Source organism: Solanum stenotomum, chromosome 2 (assembly GCF_019186545.1).
Source record: "Solanum stenotomum isolate F172 chromosome 2, ASM1918654v1, whole genome shotgun sequence".
NCBI lineage: Eukaryota > Viridiplantae > Streptophyta > Magnoliopsida > Solanales > Solanaceae > Solanum > Solanum stenotomum.
The window spans coordinates 26107001-26124094 of NC_064283.1; the positions used below are offsets into that span (position 1 = coordinate 26107001).

Below are 17094 nucleotides of genomic sequence, written 5' to 3' on the forward strand. Positions count from 1 at the left end.
AACTTGTCATAATGCCAGATCGGTACTCTATAGTACCTACATAACTGGAAAATGAAAAAGGAAAAGGGCAGGTGGTGGAGGCTTTGAAAGCCCTCTCATGTATCTCCGCAATGAGCATTCGAGCAAAATCGATCTTGAATCCCACAACCAATGCTGCTACCATAACCGCGCGGTCCCAAGTTAGTGCATTGTCAGCTTTCATGGGAGAAATCCGATTGTGAGCCAACAACTAGAAAAATTTAGCCACAAATGTGAGAGTGGCCTTTTTGATGCTCATGCCCAGAGTGGTGACCCACTCGGCTCGCTCTCTATCAGTAGCAATTTGACTAGCCAACCAGTGTAATAAAATTTCTCTTTTCTCGATCCTCCGCTAAAATTTTCTGCCCCATATAGTTTCCCATCTATAGTCAAATTCGGTCGTGTTGAGTTCCCAAGAGTGATCAGGGCCAGGACCATAGAGGAACCAGCGGATGGTGGTCTCAGAGATGTCTACTAAAAATTCGCGCACTAGTGTAGCTGTGAGGGGTGCCTCAGCAGTGGGTCTGTCATTCTTATGGATAGAACCTCGAAGAGTAGCCACATAGGAAGCATAGAACTCCCTCACAATCTCCTCGCTATAGGTGCCTGGGTCGCGAGCCATCCACTCACACTTGTGACGTGAAAGAGCCGGTGGATTTTTTATATGGTATGTAGGCTCCCAGTGAAGATTCTGTGCTTCTCTGTAAAAAGCCGAGCCATCTTCTCTTTGTCAGTTTTCATCTTGGCATCCTGGTAAATTTGCCATTGGCCCCCAACACACCATCTGTTTGGCTCCCCAGCCACCGGATCGGGGTCGTAGCTTCGTGGCACCTGGAATTCTCCCGAACTAGTGGCCCCATCAAATGAGGCAGCCCCATCCTGTGCACTGGAGTCGGTGGCAGAGTCGAAAGCAGACCTTGAAGCAAACCTTGAAGTAGAGGCGACCTCAGAACCGGAAGCAAACCCAGTCGGTGGCCCGATCAGTGTGTCCTCCTCATCAGACTGGGAGGCAATAACTACGTTGGTGACCACCTTCTTAGACTAGTTTCATGTGGCCCAAGGTGTTGTTGGTGATGTCCTCACAGTGGGGGAACATATTCAGGATCCTTCTCTTAGTTGGTGTCTTCATTTATCAGCCAAAAAGTTAGCGCCACAGATTTGGATCGACCCTTCATAGATATAGACTTCCTTTTCGGGGCCATGGTACTTGTGGAGAGAGAGTTAGTACCAATATAACCTAAAAACACACTCAATTTTTTTTAGAACTAAGACCGAACCAAAACGAAAAACAAAAATAATTTTTTTTACAGACAATTGCTTTAGTGGCCACCTACAATGGGTATCTACGGTCCTTAGGTTGACTTACGGTCCATGGATTCCCTCCGTAGATCAGAAGTACCAAAAAGTTTGTCTTTGATGGGAACCACGGATGTGCAGAAAGATCCGTAGATTGATCTACGAATCGTAGTCCACTTTCGTGGTTCCATACTTAGTCAAATTCTCATGTGCCACCAACCACGGACCTGATCTATGATCCATAGATTTACCTACGACCCGTAAACGGGGTCTCGTGGATGGGATATGTGCCAGGTCTCAAACATGCTTCGATTGAAAGCCCACTTTTTTGCCATATTCAACAATATCCTAGTCTAATCATGTATTTCAAAATAAATTATGCTAGTTCGTCATTCTAAGGGTTCCCATTTGCTCAATTTTACAGGTATTTTCTGCAAGATAAGGAACCCTAAGTCGAAACTTACATTTAGACTTATATTTCATTGTTTTTTACATATAACAAAGCAACACAATCACAATCTATCGTCCCAAGGGTGCATTCACTTCTAATTGAGCATACAATTTCATTTATTAATTTGCCCAAGGTCAAGACCCAATTCCGGACTTTCTACAATCAATTAATGAATCGAAATTCAAAGTGAGGGGAAAGTATATTACCTTACAAGTAGTTGGAGTGGGGTGATTGTGTGATGACTCGATGCTTTTGATACCACAACTTTGCCTTTATGCACCGAACTCATACACTAGACCTCTTGGGGAGTTTTGGGGATGAGTGGAATTTGGAGAGAAAAGGAAATTTGGGATTGTGGGGAAAAGAAAGGGAAGATTAATTGGGGAGTTATGGAGTGATCTAAGGGATTGGGAGGTTTAGAAATGGTTTGGTAGTAAATGGAGGGAAGTGGGAATGATTTGAAATTGGGGGATTTTAAATAGGAGGGGTCCGGGTCGGGTCAGGTTGAATAGGGTTTGGACCCATGAGACCCTGTCTACGGTTCATGGGTGATCTACGGTCTGTAGATTTGGACCGTAGATCACATTCATACTTAGACAATTTAGAAACCTTACCTGGGATCTACGGACACCATTCACGGTCCGTGGAATAGACCACAGACCATCGATGGAGTCCATAGACCTCTGCACCAGACTTTTTTCTGCAGATTCTGCTTTTCGCCCCTGTACATGTAGCAACCATTAGCCCTTTCTTTTTACATTTTCTGGACACTTTTTTAGACAGGACCCTATGCTATGTCTAGCCAACACTAAAACAAAAATAAAACAACTATCTAAATGAGTACAGAGAAGCAACTAAACAAAGAAAACTACTAAACAGAAAATAAGAACCTATTATTGGCTAGATTTTACATCTTGGGTTGCCTCCCAAGCAACGCTTGATTTAATGTCGCGTCAAGACACATGCCTCTTGATTACTCACACTTCATCAAGTTATTAGGCCTCAACAACTTCTTGCACACTTTCCGCGTTTCCAGATAGATCTTGATCCGTTGCCTGTTTACCATAAACCTTGTTCCTTCATTGTTCTCAAGTTCAACCGCTCCATGGGGGAGCACTTTTATGAGCAAAAATGTCCCGGTCCATTTGGACTTGAGTTTGCCTGAAAATAAGCGCAACCTAGAGTTGAATAGAAGCACAAGATCACCCACAACAAATTCTCGCTTTTCAATTCTTTGATCATGATACCTCTTCATATTTTCTTTGTACAAGGCTGAACTTTCATAAGCTTTTAGGTGAAACTCATCAAGCATATTCAAGTCATTCATTCTTTAATTAGATGCGGCGCCCCAATCCAAATTTAGCTTCTTCATCGCCTACATAGCCTTATGCTCTAGCTCTACCGGTAAATGGCAACACTTCCCATATACAAGTTGGTAAGGAGACATACCTATGGGAGTCTTGTATGTAGTGCGATAGGCCCATAAAGCATCATCAAGCTTCCTTGACCAATCTGTTTTATTAGCATTCACAGTCTTTGCCAAAATCTGTTTGATCTCTCTGTTGGACACTTCAACTTTCCCATTAGTCTGCGGATGGTAAGGAGTGGCTACATTGTAGCGGGCACCATATTTCTCAAGTAGCACCTTGAACAACTTATTACAAAAGTGGGAACCTCCATCACTAATAATCGCCCTAGGTGTACCAAATTTGGAGAAGATATTCTTTTCCAAGAATGCGGTGAAACTTTTACCTTCATTGTTGGGGAGCGCAATTGCTTCAACCCACTTCGACACATAATTGATGAGTCCACAAATTAGACTCATTTGGGGCTAAATTTTAATAGAAATTGTGTCCTCAAATGCTAATTTTATCTCAATATATGATAAAAACCATTAAGTTTCAGGTATTTGAAGTTTGAAGGAAATCATGGACACTACTTTGCAAAAAGGAATGAGAAGGCTGAAAAGAACGAAGAAAATGAAGGCCTGAGGATCGCCGAAGGATCTCACTTTGCCTTTTGTTCCAGTGTGCTGAGCCCTAAAGAAAAGGATCAAGTGGGCGGAAAAAGGAAGCAGTCGGCGCATAGCTGAAAAGTTTCGTGAAGCAGTACTATGTCACCCAATGACCCAGAGCACGATGATGCCGAAGGATGGTGCAAGACGGCGATGAACTACGCCAAAGGGCGAATCGCCGAGTTGATCGTCCATTCTGACTAATGTCGTCGAATGATCCGCCGCAGCACAAATTTTTTAAAACTATAAGTACTCGTTGAGAGTTATAGCTTAGTATCAGACTTTTAGTATCATCAGTTTTTCAAGATAGAAAAATTAATATAATTTTAGTACTTATTATTTTTGCTCTGAGTTTAGAGGGTTTTGGAGACTTCAAAAAGAAAAGGGTTTCATCTCTAAGAATTTGGACTTGGGTCTCTTGGATTCTTCATTCTTGGCCTGTAACAAGACTTAAATCTTTATACCCATTTTAATGCAAGCTCATTTAGGTATAAATTTCTATCTCTTGATGTGTGGCTAAAAATCCCAATTCTTGGGGTGTGATTTAGCGAATATGGGTTAAGATTGTTGTTGGATCTTGCTTGTTGATAGATTAGATGTAGTTTAATGGTGATTTTGTCTAGTAGTTTTGGTTGAATTTAACAAATTTGTAGTTGCAAATACAAGTTTATTTATGTGTTTTCGGCTTGCTTAACAGAGAGGTTGCGAAACCAAGACTACTAGATTAATGGCCTAAGGAGTGGGTCGACATGAGGTTCAGCTCGAGAGAGTGAACCCTAGTCCCATAACCTAACACTCAGCTCGATAGAGTGAGTCGGGTAAGGCGTAAGTTGGTCTTCATGTGGCAAGTGGGTGTTTGAGAGGAACCCATTTGAAACGGGGAAAGTTTCTCGAGAGAGAATTTATTCCCACGTATAGCTTAGCCTAGTCACTATTACTCTATAAATTTTCTATCGAAAGCATGTACCCAACAATTTAGATTAAACCGTATTTCGGTATATCCCAAGAATCCCCTCAGATTCATAAATTTTTTTGTTACTTTAACTGATTTTGCTATACTTGTGACAAAACCCCCAAATCGATATTTGACACTTTTGTGGTCCCCTTTAATTTACAATATTTTTAATCGTTAATGTCTTTAGCTAGGACTAGTTAGAACTAAATTATATTTTTTTATTAATTCTCGAAACCACTCTCTTGGGACTCGACCCAACCCTTGGTTGGGTTATTATACTATTGCACAATTATAGACATTTGCATCGGAAGTTGTGTCATTAATTACGAAAATATCAAAATGGCGCCGCTGCTGGGGAGTGGTGTTATTTGAGAATTCTTAGATTAGTAGAATTTTTGTTCTTCGTAGTTGTAGTCTACTTTCCTAATTTTTAGTTTTGTTTTGAGTATTTGTGTGTTTCAACAGCCATATGAGTGTGAACAGCGAAAAAAGCTGCCAAATAGGAGTCGATGCTTTTCATCGAGATGATATTGATGATATTAATAGTGTGTACAACCCTGCCCAAGTGGGTGAGATAGAAGCAAGTTGCATGCCACAAGCAGACGGAAATGCAACATTTGAAGTTACTAGCACTACACTCCATCTCATACATTCAAGAGGTTTATATGGAGGGTTAGAGCATGAAGATTCATATGAACATATATGAAGCTTCATAGAAGTGTGCACCACTCTGTCATTCAAGAATCTATCGCAAAAATGCATACAGTTGCGCTTATTTTCGTTATCATTAACTGAGGAAGCCACTAAGTGGTTGATCGAGCTTCTAAAGAGCTCCATAAAGTTATGGGAGGAGTTGGTTACGAATTTTCATGAAAGATTCTTCCCTCTATAAAATATGATGAAATTGAGAGACGACATTCAAAATTTTAATCAAAAGGAGAGCGAACCAATTCACGAATCATGGACACAATTTAAGAGAATTTTGCGAAAATGTCCAACACATGGATTGCCAGTGAGTTATTGCTCCGATATTTTTACTGTAGTCTGGATTCGGTTATTAAAAGGATAGCTGATCAGCTGGTGCAAGGAGGAATAATGTTACAATCATTTGAAGTAGCCTCATTTCTCCTAGATGGCATGACTAGAGTTAATCAAGCATGGTACACAAAAGATGACCAAGTTTCCTCACTGTGCTTCAGATTAACGCAAGAACAACTCGATAAAGAAAGAGAAAGGGACGAAAACATCAAAAAGATGTTGTCTCAAATGGAAGTGATACATGAGCACATGAAGGGGACGCATAGAGTATTTCGAGTTGAGGAGCGTTCTTCTTCTAGTTACTTAAGACCGGGGGAGAATCAAGGTTGGAACTCTACAAGATATGAGGAGGGTTTCCACCCACGCTATCAACAATGGGGCGGAAATCAAGGTTAGAACCATTATAGGAGTGAAGAACCAAGGAGATATTGCCACGATTGGGCTGAGCAAGATGACCATGAGGAAGACTGTACCCAATTGAGTGAAAGCCCAAAATCAAAAGGGAGTGCAAGTAGTCCTCGGGTAAATGATCTATTGTCACGCATACTTGATAAAGTTGGAGGCTCTAATGATCTGCTAAAAGGAATGAGAGATGACTTTTCATCACTAAGTAGTAAAGTGAATTCTCATGTTGATGCCATCAAAACACTAGAAGGTCAATTGAGTCTATTATCATCCAGGACATTGATGGAAGATAATAAAAGAGGGAATGTGATGGAGGATGAGGACCCTCGAATGCAGGAAGAGAGCCAGGGTATAGAGGAACGAGAATTGCCTATTCCATAAAACATTGCCAAAGAACCATAAGAGGATGCAGAGCAACATGTTCAAGTTCCAAAAGTCACGCACCCTTTATCCAAAATACCTTCACCATTTCCTCAACGTTTGAAAAAGAAGAATGAAGATGAGAAGTTCAAAAAAAAAATTGTCAGTATTTAAGAACCTATCAATTAACCTTCCCCTGGTGAAAGCATTGTTGGAAATGTCGGGATACGCCAAATTCATGAAAGAGCTGGTTACAAAGAAAATGAGCTTGGAGTATGAAATGATCGAGGTACCCCATAGTTGCAGCGCAATTATGAAAAATGAGTCAAACACCAAGAGAGAAGATCCTGGGGCATTCACAATCCCGTGCACAATTGGCATGCTCCAATTCGCTAAAGCTTTGTGCGACTTAGGAGCAAGCATTAACTTGATGCCCTATGCAATATACAAGCAACTTGGTTTGGGTAAACCAAAGGCAACCACAATGAGACTCCTTATGGATGATCAATCAATCAAGCACCCCATAGGGATACTCCATGACATATTGGTAAAAGTAGATCAGTTTATCTTTCCGGCTAATTTTGTGATTCTAGATTGCGAGATCAATGCTGAAATCTCCATTATTTTGGGAAGGCCATTCTTAGCTACTGGAAGAGCATTGGTGGATGTCGAAAGCGAGAAATTAAAGTTCCACGTGAACGATGATGAGTTGACCTTCAATATCTGTAAATCCATTAAACAACCAAATAATAACCATGTGGTGTCCACTGAGGATGTTATAGATGAGGTAGTGGCAAGTGTGAGCCATTTAATGTGCAAGAATGAACCCCTTGAATCTGTACTTGCCAATTATGATGAATCTGAAGTTCAAGGATATGAGAAAGTGGTGGCTGCCTTATCAAGATTAGGAGTGTATTCAAGGAATCCAATCAAGTTGGATATCGACCTGAAAAACAAAGAAAGTCCTCATGCAAAGCCATCAACAGAAGAACCACCGAATCTGGAGTAAAAAGCCCTACCCTCTCATCTAAAATATGGTTTCTTAGGAGCCAATAATACTTTACCAGTGATTATCGCAGCCGATTTTCTTGAAAGGCATGTGAAATTACTCATTGAAGTATTACAGAAGCATATAAAAGCTATTGGATGGACAATAGCTGATATAGTAGGAATTCCTCCTGGCATATGTACATACAAGATTCGGCTTGACAGTGAATGTAAACCCAGTGTGGAGCATCAACGGAGATTGAACCCTCCAATGCAAGAGGTGGTGAAAAAGGAGATCATCAAGTGGCTAGATGCGGAAGTGATCTACCCTATTGCGGATAGTAAGTGCGTAAGTTTGGTGCAATATGTACCGAAAAATGAGGTATAACCGTAGTCACAAATGCAAAAGGAGAACTTGTGCTGACAAGACCAGTGACTGGGTGGATAGTATCCATGGATTATCGAAAGCTTAACTCATGGATCGAAAAGGACCATTTCCCTATGCCATTTATGGATCAGATTCTTGACCCGTTATTAGAAAGGGGTTGGTATTGCTTTTTAGATAGGTATTCCGGTTACAATCAAATCTCTATTGCGCCGGAAGACCAAGAGAAAACCACTTTTACCTGCCCTTATGGAACATTTGCATTCAAAAGGATGCTATTCGGGTTGTGTAATGCCCCAGCAACATTCCAGCGTTGCATATGGTCTATTTTTGTGGATATGGTCGAAGACTCTATGGAGGTATTCATGGATGACTTCTTAGTCGTAGGGGACACGTTTGAGGAATGCGTGACACACTTAGGACAAGTGCTCCAAAGATGCGTGGATACGAATCTGGTTCTCAATTGGGAAAAATGTCACTTTATGGTGAATGAAGGTATCGTTCTTGGGCACAAGGTGTCGCAAAACGGGCTGGAGGTTGACAAGGCGAAAATTGAGGTCATTGAGAAATTACCCCCACCAATTTCAGTGAAGGGTGTTCGCAGCTTCTTGGGTCATGCAGGTTTCTACCGAAGGTTCATTAAAGACTTCTCAAAGATTGCACATCCACTATGCAAACTCCTAGAAAAGGAAGTGAAGTTCTATTTTGACGATGCTTGTACGACCGCATTTAAGTGTTTGAAAGAAAAATTAGTATCCACCCCGATTATCGTCAGTCCTAATTGGTCTGAATATTTTGAAGTAATGTGTGATGCTAGTGGAATGGCATTGGGAGTAGTGTTGGGGTAAAAGCGCAACAAACTATTTCACCCAATTTATTACGCAAGCAAAACTCTCAATAGTGCCCAGCAAAATTATATGGTCACTGAACAGGAGTTGCTCGCAGTGGTCTATATATTTGAAAAGTTCGGGGCATACTTGCTAGGAAGCAAAGTAACAGTACACACTGATCATGCTGCACTCTGCTACTTGATGGCGAAGAAAGATGCAAAACCAAGATTGATAAGGTGGGTGCTATTACTATAAGAGTTTGATTTTGAGGTGAAAGATCAAAAAGGCTGCGAAAATCAAGTGGCCGACCACTTATCGAGGTTGGAAGGAAGGGAAGATGCCGAGCGTGAGGTCGACATAGACAATTCCTTCCCCGATGAATAAGTGTTTGTTATATCTCTCAAACCTACACCATGGTATGCAGACTTTGCAAACTACATTGTGAGTGGATTCATACCTGATGAGCTGACCTTTTACCAACAAAAGAGATTCATGTTTGATGTTAAAAGGTACTTTTCGGATGAACCTTACTTGTTTCGAGAATGTGTTAACCATGTTATTAGGAGGTGTGTTCCAGAAGATGAAGCAGTTGAAATTCTCCATGCTTGCCATGCATCTCCAGTACAAGGTCACCATAGTGGTATTCGCATTGCCACTAAAGTCCTCCGAAGTGGTTATTACTGGTTGTCCCTATACAAAGATCGATACACATGAATTTGCAAAGAAATGCTCGCAATGTCAGCAGCAAGGCGGAGTGTCTAGAAGGTACGAGTTGCCTCTCACTCCTATTTTGGAAGTCGAGCTATTTGATGTATGGGGGATCGATTTCATGGGCCCATTTGTGAGCTCATTTGGAAATAAATATATATTGGTGGCTGTAGATTATGTCTCCAAATGGGTAGAGGTCATCGCCCTTCCAAACAACGAAGGAAAAAGTGTTGTCCAATTTTGGAAACGCTACATTTTCAAAAGATTTGGCACTCCTAGGGAAATTATTAGCGATGGGGGGTCTCACTTTTGCAATAGGTGGTTTTCAATGGAACTTACCAAATATGGGGTGAAACACAAGGTAGCAACCCCATATCATCCCCAAACAAGTGGCCAAGTTGAAGTGTCAAATCAGGAAATCAAAAGCATCCTGGCAAAGACAGTTAATGCCAACAGAACTGACTGGTCTAGGAAACTCGATGATGCACTATGGGTGTATCAGACTTCTTATAAGACACCTATCAATAGGTATCCATATCAATTGGTTTATGATAAGGCTTGTCATTTTCCCGTCGAGCTAGAACACAAAGCATTGTGGGCATTGAAGGCCTTCAATTTGGACTGGTCAAAAACTTCAAGCGAGAGGGTAGAACAGTTGAACGAACTGGATGAATTTAGACTCAGATCGTATGAAAGTTCAGCCATCTACAAAGAGAAGATGAAGAAATGACATGGTGCTCGAATACTTCAGCGGGACTTCAAGGTATGAGATTGGGTTTTGTTACACAACTTTTGACTTAGACTCTTTCCTGGAAAACTCAAATCCAAATGGTCTGGACCTTTTAGAGTAACACGAATGTTCACCACCTATGTCATAGAAGTTGAAGATCAGGAAGGACCTCCATTTAAAGTGATCGGTCAACGTCTAAAATTATATATTGGGGATTGTCAAGAGATTTCTTTGGTTGAAGTGGTGTATTTAGAAGACGCCTGAAGGCGCTGTTGCGTCGTGCCACGACGTTAACTAAGGCGTTGTTTGGGAGGCAACCCAAAACCATTTATTACTTTCTTTTGCTTTGATAAAATAATGGTGTGTTGATTGTGTAGATGGAAGTGTGGAGAGTGAATGAAAAATGCAGATTGGCGAGCAATAGATCCAGTCGGCGAGTCGCCGAGAGGGTCAGTGAATCCAATTTTATCTTCCATTTGACTCAAGACATCTTCAACATTAGAGTCTGTAAAACTCGGCGAGCGCTGGAAATCATTGCCGAATCACCGACTATGTCGGCGATCATGATAGAAACCGCCGTTTGGAACCCCCATAAACTAGAGGTTCTGTAAATTTCGGCAGAGAAACCAAACAGTCGGCGTTCCGCCAAGTGAGTTGGCAAGTTTGACTAACGTCACCGAGTAGGCAAAAACTGGACAATTTTTGCAAGTCAAAGATTTAAAAGTCCAACTTCATTCACTTTCCCTCACTTTTTATCTGTTCAAAACCCACACCTACACTCCAATTTTATATTTCTTGCACTTCTAGAGTATTTTGATTCATTAGTTTGTGCACGAATTTGGATTGCATTGGCGCCTAGCTTCTTGGTAGTATTTCGATCAGTACAAAAGGTTAGTTTCTTAATACTCGTAATTATTTTGTCAGCATTGTACTCATTTGCACATTCTTTGACATTGTTAAGATCTGTTAAACCTCCCTGATAGAATTGGTTAAGTGTCGATTGTTATTCTATAACCTTGATTAAACGGTGAAATCTTGTTCTCCGAGGTATCTAGTCGAGTTAATGTGTGATGGGTGGTATTCGTATGTTATGGGTCTTGGTTAAATTTGTGGTATTTGTGCTTAAATTGTGTTTTCAGGGATTACGGGGCCGATTTCAAAAAGTTGGGTCAAAAGTAGGCACGGTAGGTGATTCGGCGAGCTGTGACGAACTCGCTGAACCACTCTGTGGCTCACCTAAGTACCCCATCTCGCCTTTACTATCTTGCTTTATTTGTTGTGGCTGTTGTAACTTTCGACGAGAAGCACAGGATCGCCAAGTGCACTCGGCGACTCACCGAATGACACCTTAAGCTCCCTTTGTTTGCACCCTTAACTCCTTCTGCACTTTGACCTTCGGCGGATTGTCTGTGGCTCGCTGAATGTGTTCGGCGGCACGCCGAATAGATTATCTAGTTTTTCTGCAGTTGAAAGTCTTTGTTTTGGTTGTCAAATATGTTTTAACATTATCTCAAGACTTTGTAGAAATGGCCAGACCAAAAGTTGCAGGAAGAAACATGCCACCCAGACACATAAGAGCACAACAGTTCAAAAGAACTGAAAAGAGCAAAAGCAAGGAAGCAAATCCCAGTAGGAGGATTCCCATTGACCTTGTTGTCCCTTCGTGGGCTCGAGGGTTCGTTAGCGCGATACATGCCTTCGGAGCATCTCATGATTTGGATAAAATGGTTGAGGTAAACATCGCTACAGAAGGTGAAACAGAGAGAAAAGAAAAAGAGAACCTAAAGCAGACTGACAACACTCCGGGCACTAATGCCCAGACAGATGGAGAGACTGTGTAGACATGATTTTTCTTTATCTCCCTCTTCGTATTCCTTTAATTTACATTCCAGATATTTTGTTAATTGCATTTGAGGATAAATTGCTTTTATTTGTGGAGGGGTGAGGCTCACCTTTTGTGTGCTATTTGTGTTCGTGTTTTGTATATATTTGGGTTGTTTTGGGCTGTTCTGTTGAAAAAATTATTTTTACACTGCTTTTCGTGAATGTTTGAGCTTATGGCTCTCCTTTTATTTTATTTTTTATTGCAAAATGATTTTAATTTTAATCCGTCCAAAAAAATTTTGCCACCTCTTGTGTGAATGTGGGTGTTCTTTTGCAAAATTTAATTTTCAATTCTGATCAATATTGATGACTTAAATAGTGCTCTCAATCGAACAAACATGAATGCGCGGCTACAACGAGGCCAAATGAAGTTGCATAGATAATATGTGAACTCTTTGCATCTTGTTGTGATTAGTCATTTATCAAATCTAGTCACTTGTAATGACTGTTGCATACTAGCGAAAGTGTGGAGTCTTGTTTGACTTTAGTGTCAATGCCTTGTGTGATGAGTTTACTTTGAACCATGCATGATATATTCTAGAATTTTCCCCGTTGGTTCGGTCAACTAAGTGATGCTATCTCTTGATATGATCTTAGGCAACTTCTAAGAGTGTGAGCCAATTTGACATATACCTCCTTTTGTGACCTACCTTGTGAGTGTGTGAACCTCTTTTGAACACCCTTTGAGCCCTACCTTTCCTTAGAAGAAACTTGATGAAACCATAATTTTTGTTTATCCACTACCTATAATCCTCTTGAATTGTAGTTAGTTGAATAGCCAACTTAGGGCAAAATCCTAAGTTGGGGGTGCGGTAAAATGAAAAGGGGAAGTTAAGAAGTGCAAGGAAAGTCTCCTCTCACCCATGGATTTAAGAAAAATAGAACCCCTCCATATAAAAAAAAAAAAAGAAAAAAAAGAATGAAAAAGAAAGTTGTGGAATAAAGGTGCAAAAGAAATGGGGTTCCCAAACAATCCATGGAAAGTGAATAATAGGTGACTTATGAGCACTAGAGAGAATGATGAAGAAAAAGGAAAGGAAATGTTGTGAGCACCACAGTTCATGAGAATGGAAGTCACTGAGCCTAAATGACCATACATTTGCACTCAGCCCCATTACAAGCCTTAAAAAGACCTTTTTGATCTTGAGTGAGCTGAAACAAATGTTGACAGGAAAATACGGGCAAACCTATGGGTGAAAGCATGCAATGTGTTCTTCCTTGTGAGAGTGAGTGTTGCATCTGATTCTGAAGCTTTTAACCGTGAACCATTGTGTGAATATGGAATCATTCTTTCTGTGAGGGCATTTGAACACTATAGTTGAGCTTGAACTTGCATTTGAAGCAAGTATTGTGAGCAACAGACTCTTTGATATTGGTGAGTCACAACTTGAATCTTTAAGTGCACATTTGATCTTTGCATAAGTAAATTGAATCTTGTTGTGTGCATTCATGATGGAGTCTTTTGTAGCAGTGTTTGAGACACCTTTTTTGAACAGTTGAACTTGAGTTTGCTTGAGAAGAAGCAAAAGTTTAAGTTGGGGATGTTGATGAGTCCACAAATTGGACTCATTTGGGGCTATATTTTGATAGAAATTGTGTCCTCAAATGCTTATTTTATCTCTGATAAAAAACCTTAAGTTTCAGGTATTTGAAGTTTGAAGGAAAGCATGGACACTACTTCTCACTTCACCTTTTCTTCCAGTGTATTGAGCCCTGAAGGAAATGATCAAGTCGGCAAAAAAAGGGAGCAGTCGGCGCATCACCGAAAAGTTTCACGAAGCAGCACTATGTCACCCAATGACCCAGAGCACGACGATGGCGAGGGATGGTGCAAGATGGCGATGAACTACACCAAAGGGTGAATCGCCAAGTTGATTGGCGAATCCGACTAATGCCACCGAACAATTCGCCGCAACACATATTTTTGAAAACTATAAATATTGGTTGAGAGTTATAGCTTAGTATCCGACTTTTAATATCATCAGTTTTTAATATAGAACAATTAATATAATTTTAGTACTTATTATTTTTTCTCTGAGTTTGAGAGGGTTTTGAAGACTTGAAGAAGAAGAGGGTTTCATCTCTTAGGATTTGGACTTGGGTCTCTTGGATTCTTCATTCTTGGCATGTAACAAGACTTAAATCTGCATACCCATTTTAATGCAAGCTCATTTAGGTATAAATTTCTATCTCTTGATGTGTGGCTAAAAATCCCAATTCTTGGGGTGTGATTTAGCGAATATGAGTTAAGATTGTTGTTGGATCTTGCTTGTTGATAGATTAGATGTAGTTTAATGGTGATTTTGTCTAGTAGTTTTGGTTGAATTTAACAAATTTGTAGTTGCAAATACAAGTTTATTTATGTGTTTTCGGCTTGCTTAAGAGAGAGGTCGCGAAACCAAGACTACTAGATTAATGGCCTAAGGAGTGGGCCGACATGAGGTTCAGCTCGAGAGAGTGAACCCTAGTCCCATATCCTAACACTTAGCTCGAGAGAGTGAGTGGGGTAAGGCGTAGGCTGGTCTTCATGCGGCAAGTGGGTGTTTGAGAGGAACCCATTTGAAACGGGGAAAGTTTCTCGAGAGAGAATTTGTTCCCACGTATAGCTTAGCCTAGTCACTATTACTCTATAAATTTTCTATCGAAAGCATGTACCCAACAATTTAGATTAACCCGTATTCCGGTCACATCCCAAGAATCCCCTCACATTCACAGATTTCTTTGTTACTTTTACTGATTTTGATATACTTGTGACAAAACCCCCAAATCGATATTTGACACTTTTGTGGTCCCCTTTAATTTACAATATTTTTAATCGTTAATGCCTTTAGCTAGGACTAGTTAGAACTAAATTTTATTTTTCTATTAATTCTCGAAACCACTCCCTTGGGACTCGACCCCAACCCTTGGTTGGGTTATTATACTATTGCACGATCATAGACACTTGCATCGGAAGTTATGTCATTGATTACACAAACTTCAATAATTAACCGCAACAACAATGTACTTTCCAATGTGAACTCACAAATTGACCCATAAAATCAATGCCCATACATCAAACAACTCTATCACTAATATAGGGTTCATAGGAAGCTTTTGCCTCTTTGAAGGAGATGAGAAATGACTTGTCTGGTATTGGTTAAAAAGTTGATGCCCATGCAGTGTCAATCAAGCATCTTGAGCAGCAGATGACTCAGTTGTCAACTACAGTAAATCCACGTCAACCTAGCACTCTTCCTAGCAACACCATCCAGAATCCAAAGAATGATGGGCATTGTATGGCAGTCACTACTCAAGGGGTAAAGCAAACCATTGATCCACCTATGTCGTCTGGGTGGAAATTGAGAATAGTAAATATGATGATGTGGTCAAAGTAAGTGGAGAGTTCGAGAATGCAACAGAGAAAGAATCGAAAGTAACTCAAAAAGTTGTCCCCATACCTAGACCTCCACCTCCCTTCCCGCAGAGGTTAGTGAAGAAGACTGAAGAAGGCAAATATTGTAGGTTTATTAGCATGTTGAAGCATCTCTCCATCAATGTTCCATCGATAGAAGCTTTGGATCAAATGCATGGGTATGCAAAATTTATGAAATATATGGTGACAAAGAAGAGGGCAGTGAGCTTCGAAGATGATGACAGATTGCAACATGGTAGTGTTATTGCTACAAGATCCCTTGTGCAGAAAAAAGAGGATCCTGGTGCCTTCACTATTCCATGTACCATCGGGTTGTTGCATTTTGCTAAGGCATTGTGTGATCTTGGTGCTAGCATTAATCCGATGCCACTGTCTATTTACAAGACGTTGGGTCTAGGAGATCCAAAACCGACTGCGATGCGGCTTCTCATAGCCGATAGAACTGTGAAGAGGCCCATTGGTGTGCTCCATGATGTACTAATGAAAGTGGAGTCGTTCATCTTTCCAGCGAATTTTGTGATTCTAGATTATGAAGTCGATTTTGAGGTTCCCATCATTCTTGGGAGACCATTCCTTGCCACTAGGAGCGCCTTAGTTGATATGGAAAATGGGTAGATGAAGTTCAGATTGAACAATAAAGAGGCAACTTTCAATATTTGTAGGTCTATGAAGCAGAGTAGTGAGCTCCAATCAGTATCTGCGATAACATATAGAGTTGAGAGTGGGTCTGAGGTGCAGATTAAAGAGAGACTAGGTGTTGAGGCACTAGCTGCGGTTATGATGAACTTTCAGAGTGATGGTATTGAAGAGTATGATGAGTTGGTCGCCGCACTTGATAGGTGCGAATATCGTTCGAAACCAAAGAAGCTGGAGTTAGACATGAAAAATCATGAATCCCCACCCGCAAGATCGTTTGTTAAGGAGGCGCCGAAATTGGAGCTTAAGGCTCTACCATCACATTTGCGGTACGTATTCTTGGGAAAAGATGATACTTTACCAGTTATAATTGCGGCATATTTGAATGGGCGACAAGTAGAGTGTTTAGTTTCTGTGTTAAAGAGGTTCAAATGAGATACTGGGTGGACTATTGCGGACATTATTGGGATCCCTCCTGGTATCTATTCTCATAAAATCCAACTCATACCAAATCACAAGCCTAGTATTGAGCACCAGAGAAGATTAAATTTGCATGTGCAAGAGGTAGTTAAAAAGAAGATCATCAAGTAGTTGGATGCCGGAGTTATCTATCCCATTGCAGATAGTAGTTGGGTGTGTCCTGTTCAATGTGTGTGCAAGAAAGGTGGGATTATTGTGGTTCCTAATGAGAGAAATGAGCTTGTTCTTATGCGTCCCGTGACTGGATGGAGAGTCTGCATGGACTACCGGAAGCTAAATGGCTGGACAGAAAAGGACCATTTCCTTATACCATTCATGGATCAGATGTTGGATAGACTTGCAAATAAGGGTTGGTTTTGTTTTCTTGATGGTTATTCGGGCTACAATCAAATTTCTATAGCCGCCCTGAAAGACCAAGAGAAGACCACCTTCACTTGCCCTTATGGGACTTTCGCCTTCAAACGGATGTCATTTGGGTTGTGCAATGCTCCAGTGACCTTCC

At 40.7% G+C, this 17094-nt stretch overlaps 1 protein-coding gene across 1 annotated transcript; it reads left to right on the forward strand.

Annotated features, from left to right (window-relative positions):
- The first annotated feature begins 15656 nt into the window (after positions 1–15656).
- Positions 15657–16547, forward strand: LOC125855851 (uncharacterized). The gene is made up of 2 exons (XM_049535528.1): positions 15657–16087; positions 16139–16547. Exons 1-2 carry the CDS (start codon positions 15657–15659, stop codon positions 16545–16547), a joined length of 840 nt encoding a protein of 279 aa, XP_049391485.1.
- The last annotated feature ends 547 nt before the right edge of the window (positions 16548–17094 follow it).